Source organism: Nothobranchius furzeri, chromosome 12 (assembly GCF_043380555.1).
Source record: "Nothobranchius furzeri strain GRZ-AD chromosome 12, NfurGRZ-RIMD1, whole genome shotgun sequence".
Taxonomy (NCBI): Eukaryota; Metazoa; Chordata; class Actinopteri; order Cyprinodontiformes; family Nothobranchiidae; genus Nothobranchius; species Nothobranchius furzeri.
The window spans coordinates 46977925-46989956 of NC_091752.1; the positions used below are offsets into that span (position 1 = coordinate 46977925).

Genomic DNA, 12032 nt, shown 5'->3' on the forward strand with positions numbered 1-12032 from the left:
CACTGCACGGACATATGCTGTGACATCATCCCCCATGTCGGATCCACTGTAGTCTGGCAAGGGTCGTCGTGACAATGTGTCAGCCACAACAAGTTGTTTCCCTGGAACATATCAATCAATCAACTGTATTTATATAGCACTTAATCTTACAATACATGCAACTCAAAGTGCTTAACAAATTAAAAAGGCCCCACATTCCATCCCATCCCCAGAATTTTAAAATCAGTCTGACAGTAAAAAAACCCTTCACAACAGTCCTCCACCGACACACACATGCACACACACATACATACATGCCCCCTTCCCATGGTAAAAAGCACGATTGGCTGAGATCAGATGAGCTAGACCAGCTAAAATAAGGATAAGGAAACGCCAATCAGGGGAGCCATCCACCCCGACAGCAGCAGATCCACAGCAGCAGCCGAGGCACTGACACCGAGCGCCCAGGGCATGGAGGGCAGAGACCCCCACCACCACCCAGGCACACATGGAAAGCACCCAGGTTGCCACAGCCGACCACCGCCGCCGGGGCAGAGGGCTCCCACAGAGGAAGTACTGGAAAAAGGTTAAATTAGGGTTAAAATATAAAATCCAAAGAGCTAAAATGAGAATTTTAATATAAAAAGTTATATAGATTTTAAAATAATGTTGATCATAAATCATGGTAAAAAAAAACTGTTTAAAAAGCATGTATAAAGAAAGAATACATTAAATAAATAAAATAATTAGATAAAATAAATAAATAAACTAATTAATTAATTTAAAAAGTGAGAGTATTCAGTTAAAAGCTAAGCTAAAAATGGGCCATTCCCATCTGTACCGGGTCGGCCCGGGCCGGGTAGCCCCAGTCGGCCCCAGCCTGGCCCGGTTGATTCCACACATCCTTGCCTTAAGCCCATGTGGGCTGATTCTACCCACCAATCAGAGGCTTGCTCTAATGGAAGGTGTGAATGGGCTGTCAGCAGTGGGTGTGTTGGCCCTGGTCGGCCTGAAGCAGACCCCCTCGAGAAGAGGGCTGAGAATGAGCCTTGGTTGGCCCGGAAAAATACCAGGCCACCCAGATATGTAAACAACCTACGCTACCCGGCCCGGGCCGACCCGGTACAGATGGGAATGGCCCATAAGATGGGTCTCGACTCGAGCCTGTTTCTAAAAACATGAATGTTCTTAGCAGCCCTGAGGTCCCCTGGCAGCCCGTTCCAGAGGCGAGGATCATAGTACTTGAAAGACTCCTTGCCGTGAATATGCTTCCTAACTTTAGGGATGACAAGGAGACGGGCTGCCAGAGGAGCACAGAGACCGCGTGGGTTCATACGGTAAAAGCAGTTCTGAAAGATAAGGCCCAAGACCATTAAGACACTTAAAAACCGTTAAAAGTATTTTGAAATGGATCCTGAAACATACGGGGAGCCAATGCAGTGATTCTAAAACTGGAGTAATGTGCTCCCGCCTCCTGGTCTTCGTCAGGACACGTGCTGCTGAATTTTGTAATTGATGTAGACCTGAAATCCTCTTTAGGAAGACCAGAAAGCAGGGCATTGCAGTAGTCTATTCTACTGGTGATAAAAGTGTGCATCAGAGTCTCCGTATTGGCCCAAGAGACAATGGGGCGGACTCTGGCGATGCTCTTTAGATGATAAAAACCAATTTTGGTGATATTTTTAAAATGATGGATAAAAGTCAGTTCAGAGTCAAAGATGACACCCAGGTTTTTCACTTGTGAAGATGGATTAAGAGACAGTGATTGTAATATTGGTAAAAGCTTCTCTCTCTGGGCCTCAGAACCGATAACTAAAACTTCAGTTTTGTCCTGGTTGAGCTGGAGAAAGTTTTCTGCCATCCAGGATTTGATGTCAAAAATGCAATTAAAAAGTGTGTCCATTGACCGTGTGTCATCAGGAGACACAGAGATGTACAGCTGTGTATCATCAGCGTAACTGTGGAAATTCACCCCGTGTCTCCTGATGACACTGCCAAGAGGGAGCATATAAAGGTTAAAAAGCACTGGGCCTAAAATTTAACCCTGGGGCACACCACATGTAATCCCATGAACCCTAGAGGAACAGGTATCCAAACTCACCATAAAAGTCCTGTCTGTGATGTAGGATGTGAACCATCTATGTACAGCACCAGAGAGGCCGATCCATTTCAAACGAGTTAAAAGAATAGTGTGGTCTACTGTATCAAAGGCAGCACTTGGATCCAGTAGAACCTACACTGTTGCCTTCTGTTTGCCATAATTTACTCTAAAATTATTTAAAATCTTCAGAAGGGCTGTCTCTGTGCTGTGGTTCACCCTAAAACCAGACTGAAATTTTTCTAAAACATTATGGGTGTTGATAAAATCATTGAGTTGGATTAAAACAAGCTTTTCTGAAATTTTGCTTTAAAATGGTAAGTTGGATACCAGTCGATAATTGTTTAAATCATTAAAATCTAAATTGCTCTTCAGCAGGGGCCTCACCACCAGCCGTTTAAAAGCAGCAGGAAAGACCCCCGTCTGAAGTGAGCAATTCATCATAGTTAAAACCTCATCTTTAAAAGAATCATAAAATTATTTAAAAAAAAACTAGTGGAAATAGGGTACAGGACACATGTGGTGGGTCTCACCGAGGAGAAAACTTTATCAAGAGTCTCAGCTTCAACCAGAACAAAACTGTCCAGTGTTTCCTCAGGTATAGACACACTCTCAGATGCGTCTAAAACCACGTTACGTTGAGAGGATGAAATGTTACATCTGATGGTGTCTACCTTCCCTCTGAAGTGGGCTGCAAACTCCTCACTCCGAGTGTTTGAGGTGGTTTTCTGAGTTGAGTTTGTGTTGGAGTTGAGAATATTATTGATTGTGGAGAAAAGAATTTTAGGGTTATTTTTTATTGTCTGAGGATTTAGGAAAAATATGCATTTCTTGAATTTCTTATGGCATTATATGTTTTAAGCAGTTCCAAATATATCTGATGATTTATTGTTCATCTGTTTTTCCTCCATCTCCTCTCCGCCACTCTGCAGTTTCTCTTTAGTTTTCTTAGGTTTTCATTTCTCCAGGGTGATGTTTGATTTGACTGTAATTTTTTGGTTTTGAGTGGCGCAATCAAGTTAAGAGCCGACTCTAGTCTTCTGTTAAAATCATTAAAAATGGCATCACAAGGGGCGGAGACATTGTTAAAAGCTTCAAGAAAACCAGCAGCCACTTCAGGGGTTAGATGACGCTTCCTTCCATAACGCTGGTGATGTTAAAAAATATGCAATAGTGATCGGAGACTGTCAAGTCGACAACAGAGGACACACCAGTGGACAGGCCATACGTGATGACCAAGTCCAGGGTGTGTCCTCTGTTGGCTGTGTGACATGTTGGGTAAAATCCATATAATTCCAGATGTTTAAAAAAATCTGTAAAGGGTCTAAAAGGTTATCCACGTGCAGATTAAAATCTCCAGCTAAAATAATCCTATCAAAGGAGTTGTGTAAAATTGCTAAAAACTCTGAAAACTCTTGAATAAAAGGTGCACTCTGTCTAGGAGGCCTGTAAACAGTGACACATAACATCTGAGGAATGCCAACAGCGGCTGCAGTGTATTCAAAAGTGTTAAAATTATCAAATAAAACAGGTTTTGCTATAAGTGTTGATGAACTTATAAAAGCAGTCCCGCCTCCCCTTTTACCATTCCTCGTTGAAAATTTGAAATTGAAATTGGATGGGGAGGCCTCTGTGAGAACAGCAGAGGCATCTGAACTCAGCCATGGCATGCATCTGCATTGAATTTCATCAGCCTCATCAGGAGTCTCTGGCATCTGATCGGCGCTTCGTCCAGGTCATATGAGTTTATTAATGGAACGAGTGGCTTGTGATCCGTCTGAAGACAGAACTTGTCCGTGCCCTGCAGGCATCTTGAAAACCTTTCACATGCCCACACACTGGCAAGGCGGTCTTTTTCTATTTGTGACTATCTTTTTTCAGTCTCAGTCAACGTTCTGGAACAATAGGCCACCGGTCTGAGTCCTCCATCCTCCTGATATAAGGCAGCACCCAGCCTGAAGCTGCTAGCATCAGCGCTAACAACCGTCGGCTCTTTAGCGTCATAATACTCAAGGACAGGAGTTGATGTCAACAACACCTTCACTCTCCTGAAGGCTTCTTCCTGTGGATCTCCCCAGGCCCATGCCATGTCTTGTTTCAGTAGGCTGTTTATTGGATGCATGACAGAGGAGAGATCAGGCAGAAACCTCCCTAAGTAGTTGATCATGCCCTGCTGAAGTATCGGGTGTTTCTCGATTTATTTTGACTCCGTTTGTTAAAAGGCTGGCAGTGTTTCAGCTTCTGGCTCACAGCATACACTTCACATTCGGTCGTCCTGACATCCACATTTTGTGATTTAACCAGCTCAGACTGGTGGCCAATACTAATCGCTTTCTCAAGCGTCAAGTTTGCTTCGAGTTTCAGGTTTTGTGAAACGTCATTGTCTAATATGACAATGCGGTCATGGATCTGCTCATCCTTGGAAGCTCCAAAATCAGAATATTCAGCTAACACGTAAAGATGTCTGACAAAAGATCAAAGCTGGAGACATAGGCGGGGACTTCTGTTGTCTGAATACCGAGACCAGAAGGTTGGTGGGATGCCGATCTTTTCAACCTCACTAGAAACGGAGTTGGTTCAGGGAAAACTTTTCCAAACACCAGTTCCATGATGTCATCAACATATTCTGCAATCATAGAGAATAACTTTAATGGCATGGTTTATTTACAAGCAGCTTTAGGAAGGTTGGTTGGCATTTCATAATATGTCTCCTTTAAAACTTGACAGAGAACTTTCCAGCAGACTGACAGCATCTCTTTGCTCTGTGAACAGAGCTCTTCTCCTGTAGGTTCATTCAACTCTTACAACAGGAAGGAAGGAACGCTGCAGAAGATTGGAGACTTCCTGCAGAGCTCTCCAACACTGCTCGGCACCAAAGGTCAGAGAATAACTCCAACATATGAGGTGTTTTTGTGTTATTTGTTAGGGAATTCAGACTGAAGAGAGGTGAAGCCAAAGGGTCGGTAGGACATTACAAAATAATAAACACAGTAAGATGATGAAAGGACGGTCAGAGGAGCAGGTTGATGGATGGATCAGGACAATGGGACATTCACAATGATTGGACAAAGTTTTACCAGGACATTTCAGACATAAATAAATTATTCATATTTTGTTAACAAAACATTGAATCTATTGTTCAAATACAATACATACTATGTGATGAGCCTTTCCAGAATAACATCTGCTGCTGCACCTGTTAAAGGTGTGCTGCAACATTTTGAACAAGCTGGGGGTGCCTAACCCTAACCCTTACTTCACACTGGAGGCATCAGCGGCACAGAACAGCACTGGGACAATTTACTTGTGAGCATCGCTGCGTGCCAGTAAACACAGGGAGAATTTCAGCCATGAAGCGGGTTCTCCACCATGCTCTTTGCAGGACTCGTGAAATTACAAGATCCCTCAAGACTTCGAAGGTCGCCGTTTGTGTTTCCCATTAAACCAAAAGGAAGTAATCATGTTTGATACTACTAGTAGATGTCATATATGATGTGGTTCCTCTCCACTGGCAGGATTAAAGCCATGACAAACACGCCGTTGCCCTTCTCGAACGATGCAGGGAGTAAATAAGCCGTGACGTCTCTTGTATAGATGTAATCTACGTAGATATGAAAGTGCATTGCTGCCATAGACTTTTATTCTCGCTGCAAGCCGCTTCTGGGACACGCCTGAATATTTCCACGTCACGGCCAGTTTGAATTAACCTCATTGACTTTAATGGATTCTGTTTGAAGTAGCGATGTTCCGCGCTGCTGATGAAGTTGGGGGAATCCTTTGATTTCAGCCTCAAGTGAAAAAAAAACCAACTTTTTGTTGTTCTTGAGTTATTTAATGAATGTAAGACGGGTCTGATTGAATATTTTGTTGAAGGTTATTTCAGGTCTTGTTTCTAACTGCAGAGAAATTCCTTACTTCTGTTTTTATTTTTTTCTGAACCTCTTGATAAAGATCATTTTCTATCTCATTGTGTTTTTTTCCCTGATTGAATATTTAGCTGAAGGTTATTTAGAACCAGTGTTTTTGTGGAGTTTCTACATAAAAAGTGAACTTTCTGACAAGCTTGTTGCATCTGATATTGTTTTGATTAGCGATAATTTGACAACAATATATCTTATGGCATTTTTCTGTATACCTTTTCTTTTCCTACAGCCAAAAAGATGATGAGTCTGATGAGCGGTCGGGTGGATGCGGATTCAGCAGCCTCCTCTTCCTCTCTTCGTCAGAAAGTAAAGAACAACAAAAGGAAACTGTTCAGGCCTGAAATTTCTGGGCCAATGGAGATGTCCTCCCACCCAGTAAGTGTCACAAGATGATCAGCTGGTTTAACAGCTTAGTTCACCACTCAAGCCACCAATGTTCTACAAACGTAATATGGTTTTACAAAGGTTCTGTTCAGACCACATGGGTATATATTCAATATTTTATAGCAGAATGATTGGGGAGGGAGTGCATAATTCATTACTAAATAAATACATGTTGAGAGTGAATATCGTTAAGAGAATCCCAGTTAAGACAACCTCAAAATTTCTACACTGCAGTTGTAGCTAATCCATATATATCTACAGTTAATAATCCGATATTACATATTTTATTTATAATTTCATACTTATATATGTAATAAAATACAGAATATTCACAAGTGATGCTGGTTCCATCCATTCTCCCTCCTCCCTTTAAGCAGGAATACTTGATACATTTTTTGTACGTGTTTCACCAAACAGCAGCATTTATTTTAAGAAAATCAAGTTTATCTAAATAGTTTGCCTTGAAAGCAGATTTTATTGTTATTCAGGGTATTTCCTGGCTCAAATTGAGGCAGAGGTGGTATCATCCTGACCATGCACTAGCACATACAGTGGGGCAAAAAAGTATTTAGTCAGCCACCGATTGTGCAAGTTCTCCCACTTAAAATGATGACAGAGGTCAGTAATTTACATCATAGGTACACTTCAACTGTGAGAGACAGAATGTGAAAAAAAATCCATGAATTCACATGGCAGGGGAGGGGGGACTTGGTGCTGCAGACAGACAGCTGGTGTGATCAGCTCTGAAAAGCTTTGATCACAATTTACAGATCACGTTTATTTTTCACGGAGATCGGCCGCGGATTCCTCTTCCATCAGCATTCTAGGAATCGAAATAAAAACCGTTGAACGATTCCGGGAAAAATGAACAGTTGGAACCGGTTCCAATCGATTCTCGATGCCCAACCCTACTGACACTAGTCAGTGACTCGATGCAATTTGCTCGGTTCCTTATATGGGAAACTTTTTTCTGATTGGCTTGAGACGACTCGTCGTGATTTGGCGCTATATAAATAAATAAACTTGAATAGACAATATTACACAACAGTTAGTTTCGACTGAGTGATTTGATTGGTCAAGAGACTTTCCAAGACTGCTGATATTGGACTATAATAACACTGGGACTGTTTACAAACAGTATCACTCCGCTGTGCACAGGCGTTCTAACCGTTATTGTAGAAAATGTTTGTGTTGCCTAGCAACAGCCTTGTCTGAGTCTCTGCTTCGTGTTGTGTTGGCAGAGCCGGATAAATGATTATATAAATGAACAAATCATAACCTGCTGTTTCTTATTGTTGTTATAAAATAAAATGAGCAGGTAAAACTGTTGTATAAAAGCAATATCACACTCGAGGTCGTGCGTTGTTGCTGAATATCAGCACTAGTGTGATTATCTACGGCACTCGGCCTGCCGCCTCGTGTCTACGACTGAATCACACCAGTGCTGATATTCAGCAACAACGCACTCACTCTCATGTGATATTGCTTATACATCATATCTAGCAAACACCATTTTGGCCCAAATATTGTCTTTGTCAAAGCTGAAGAAGAGTAGCCTGGCCTGCCAGACTCCTCCTCTGTTTAATTCTGCACAGAGAAACGGTCTGGGAACTCTCCTATTCAAATAACTCCACCCCCTGAGAATTCTAACCGAGCCAATCAGCGCTGAGTAGCGTATGTCACACACCATAATGCCGAGTTGGTCATAAACAACAAAGACAGCCGCGGTGATCCCTGCGGCTCTTTCCTCTGTTCTAAATGACTTGAATGTCTTTTAAACCACAACAAGTAGAAGCGCTAACAGCATTTCTTCTATAAAAAAAGAAGAAATGCATTTCTTCTGCTTCTAGACCTGCAGAAAGAGAAAAACAACAATACAACAAGAGCAAACTATCACTGCGTCAACTTGATGAGGAAATATAAAATCAACATTGTTTCACTGAACAATCTCACGATAGTAAATCACAGTGCATTTAGTGCCAACCACAGCCTTAAGACATGTGTTGAAAATGCCCAAGTCCATACTTATGAGAGCACCATGTGAGCACCTGTGTGTGTACACGCGCTTGTTTATGTAAGGCTTCTCAATATGCATTAATGGTTTTTAAAACTTCAAGGACAACTCTAGTGTGCTCTTTTTTTCTTGAGATCTCACTAGAGTTCCTTTTTTTTTTCTTCATGCATTTCTAAAGTATCGGATCCCAACTCTGTACTGGAAGATTCTTAAACTCAAGTGACTCTGAATCAGATTGGGAGCAAATATATGTGATCTGGACATCCCTATTGAGTTGGTTTTTCTAGCAGAAATTAAGATTTCCATTCAGTCCATGATTTTCTTCAAATCAAGGTTCAACTGCATCACAATATTTACAATATACCGTGATACTTACAAACATGAAATGAAATAACTTCAAACATTCCTGCTTTTACTAATTTCTTAACTTTTCTGTAGCACTGTTTATTTTTTTCCTCCCTATTCTACAGATTTGTCCCGACTAATATTTACAGGTCCTTTCACATTAATGTAATAATTGCTCCTGGCATTCCGCACATGCGTCACCCCATTTCACGGTGTTCGGAAGCACGCTGTCTGTCTCTGTGTGTGTAACTCACTTTCACTCCTTCATCTGTGGGTCACATTTGGCTTTCCACATGTTCACACACACATCTCGGGAATGTGAAAATCTCCGAGCGTGTGGGGGAAGCAACAGACGCGCGGAGAAGTCCGTGCTGTCTTCCTTTATTTAAACAAAGGCGGGCGTGAGCAGTTATGCTGTTGGAGACTTATGATATGAAGGACGCTGCTTCCTACCCTCTCTCAGTGACACCCTCTCCAGAGCTGGCTCTATTAAGACCCATCTCGTTCGTGACCGATACATCAATGTTATCGGCAGAGAGTGACAGCCAGCCAGCCACAGCCCTGAAACAGCACTACGGAAGGGGAAGAAAAAGCAAGAAAATAAACAAATGTACAACTCTGTCAGCTGAAGAACTAACCTCAGCTACCTTAATAAATTTAGCTAAAAACTTGTAAAAACCAAAATATTCTTTGGGGAAATGTCCTCTGCCTCTCCTTGCTGTGACATCTCGTTTAAGTCACGTGCTGTCTGTTTCGGTCTGAGAGGGGTGGGGCTTAGTGACTGAGCGTGTCTAGATCTGTGTTGTTGATCGGTTGGGAGTCTAGTATTAAGCTACCTGATTGGCTATAATGGAAAAATGAAATCAATTTTTTATCAAAGTTTCTATCAACCCATTTTTTCTATGGCTCGACACATGATATGATGTATTGATATAATTATATATTCTGTACATCATTATTGATCCTTTGCACCGACGTCACCTAATCACGTGGGTCCACCATGCTGGACGGCAAAAGCATGTTAACAGTGAGCGACACGAGTACTAAACTAAGGGAAAAGTAGAGCCTGAAATTGTTTTTGCGATCAAAACAAAAACAAAACTCCTCCAGCATTCCTTCAACTAGTTCGTGCCCAGTTCAGTTATCAGAAGAAGTAGCGCATCTAGCCGGGGCTCATAGAGAGCGGTATGTTAACTAGCTTACAAGCGTTAGCTTACGTTCTCTCTGCAGCTGTTCACCGATGTAAACATGTTGCTGACTTTGCCTAAATTCACCCCACTGGATTAATAACTTTATGTGGTAAACAGCGTTTCACTTTACACCAAAGCTGATTTTTAAAAAGTCTGGATCTCTACTAGTTTCTGTTGCTGGTGGTGTTACCGGGTTCAGCTGCTGCTCTCACACCAGAATGAGAAGATCTCTGAACGCTGACGCTCATATAAATAAATAATGTAATTTTAACACACGTAGTCATACATCAGAGCTTTAATATTGTTGATAATTATATCTCTTTACACGACAGTGGATGGAGCGCAGTGTCCGTGGTGAAATACCCATCCATCAGGATTATCAACAACTAGTATAAACAAACGCATCACATTTATCCCTGTCCCTGTCTTCCTCGTGAAATAAATTAACATTAATCTTACCCGGTAAAAACATGTTCACTGCAAATCTGAGGGCTAGTCCACTTGATTGATCGCTGCAGTTCATCTCCATCCTCAGTCTCCATCAAAGTTATTAAAAAAACAAAACGAGTTGAGTTTACATCCTTGTCTGTTAGTGCAGCCAACTACGCAGCAAGCTAAAACCATTTTACTGTCAAATCAACTAAATAAAAGCAATAAAAGGCTACAAACTGGCTTGTTATGACTAGCTTCACTTGAATTTCAACGGGTGTAAACAGTTTTTTTGCCGTCCATCATGGCAAAGGGGGCGGTCACATGAGTGGCGTGAAGTCACGTCCAAAGGGTCAATTGAATTATTCCAGCCCTAGTACGATGTCATTTACTGCCTTGTTTGTAGTTGTTACTTTACATTGTGAATATTGTGAAGCTTGAATGGAAGCAAATTAAGTCAAAAGTAATAGTGAAATTCATCCTTCCCCTATAAACCTTTGGTTGTGTGTTTCAGATCATTAGCAGAGAGACGGAGGAGACGGAGAGCGACCACAGGATCATAAAGAGGTGTCTTCGCTCCAGAGTGGCTAAATAAATCAATTCTCCTCTCATGATTTAACTGTCTGAACTAATGAAGGAGCCGTGTAATGTGGCACACACATGTAAACATATATTTAGTTGATATATTGTTATTTTTTACTATTCTGAAACATGCTTTTATTTTCATTTAAACAAAAACACCTGAGTCTTAATGTGTGCATCCTAAAGACACATTAACTCACATTTACTCTATATCCACTACATTGTTCCTCTGAATCAGAAGCACTCCATTTAAACACTTTATAGCCACAAGGTTTATTCTTTTTAAGTGCAATTGTTTCTCTGGGTTGTGCAAAATTCAGTTTGTTCATTTTTACTTTTCGTTATGATTCCTCTGTAACGTAGGAAGTCTCAGTAAACTAGTAAATGATTTATCTTAGAGCTGCTGTTATTCAACGTTTCAAACAGAATTTCTGTTTTTAGTGTTCTATTTTAATCTGCAGGATAATATTTGTCCTTGAATGTTTGACAGAATCTTAATGCCTCTCGGTTATTCCCATGTTTAACTAATGATCGGTTTAAATGATATAGCTGATTTGGGGTGGGGTGGGGGGGGGGGTGATGCTACACTGCTGTGATTAAAACAAGTTCATATTTCTAAGCATATTACGTTTGTGTGTAATTATTTTCTAATGTTGAACTTCTGTAACAGCTGAATAAATCTAGCAGCTCTGTGGCCTCTTCACATGTCTAGGGAGCCATATCATGCTTTTGAATTCTTCCTTTTTGCATCTAAATTAGAGGTCGATCGATATTGTTTTTTATGTTGCCAATACTGAAATGAGGTGGCTGTGGTCATCTGATAAGTGCTGCCGATTTTTTGGGCCAATTTCATGGCCAATATCTCGATGTTTGGCACCTTATCAGAATGCTTAATTATCACTAATAACTGGATGCACAAGATTTCTGAACCTAATCTGTTTTTAAACACTGAATTTAACCAACAATCTTAATTTTTTGAACTGCTCAGTGGTAAAATCAAACATAACAAAGCTTAATAAATAATACCAATAAACTGACCCAAGTATTGTCAAAAATAAACGATAACGAACAAGAATCTGCTTCTAGAC

General features: G+C 41.0%; 1 protein-coding gene across 2 annotated transcripts in view; it reads left to right on the forward strand.

Moving 5' to 3' along the window:
• Positions 1 to 10976, forward strand: part of kif20ba (kinesin family member 20Ba) — a 93810-nt gene extending 82834 nt beyond the window's left edge. For both annotated transcript variants that reach the window (XM_070542643.1, XM_070542644.1), the window contains 3 exons: positions 4850 to 4955; positions 6230 to 6375; positions 10877 to 10976. In XM_070542643.1, the coding sequence (XP_070398744.1) occupies positions 4850 to 4955; positions 6230 to 6375; positions 10877 to 10957 (333 nt within the window). In that variant the 3' untranslated portion in view covers positions 10958 to 10976. The remainder of the gene's footprint in view (positions 1 to 4849; positions 4956 to 6229; positions 6376 to 10876) is intronic.
• Positions 10977 to 12032: the final 1056 nt, after the last annotated feature.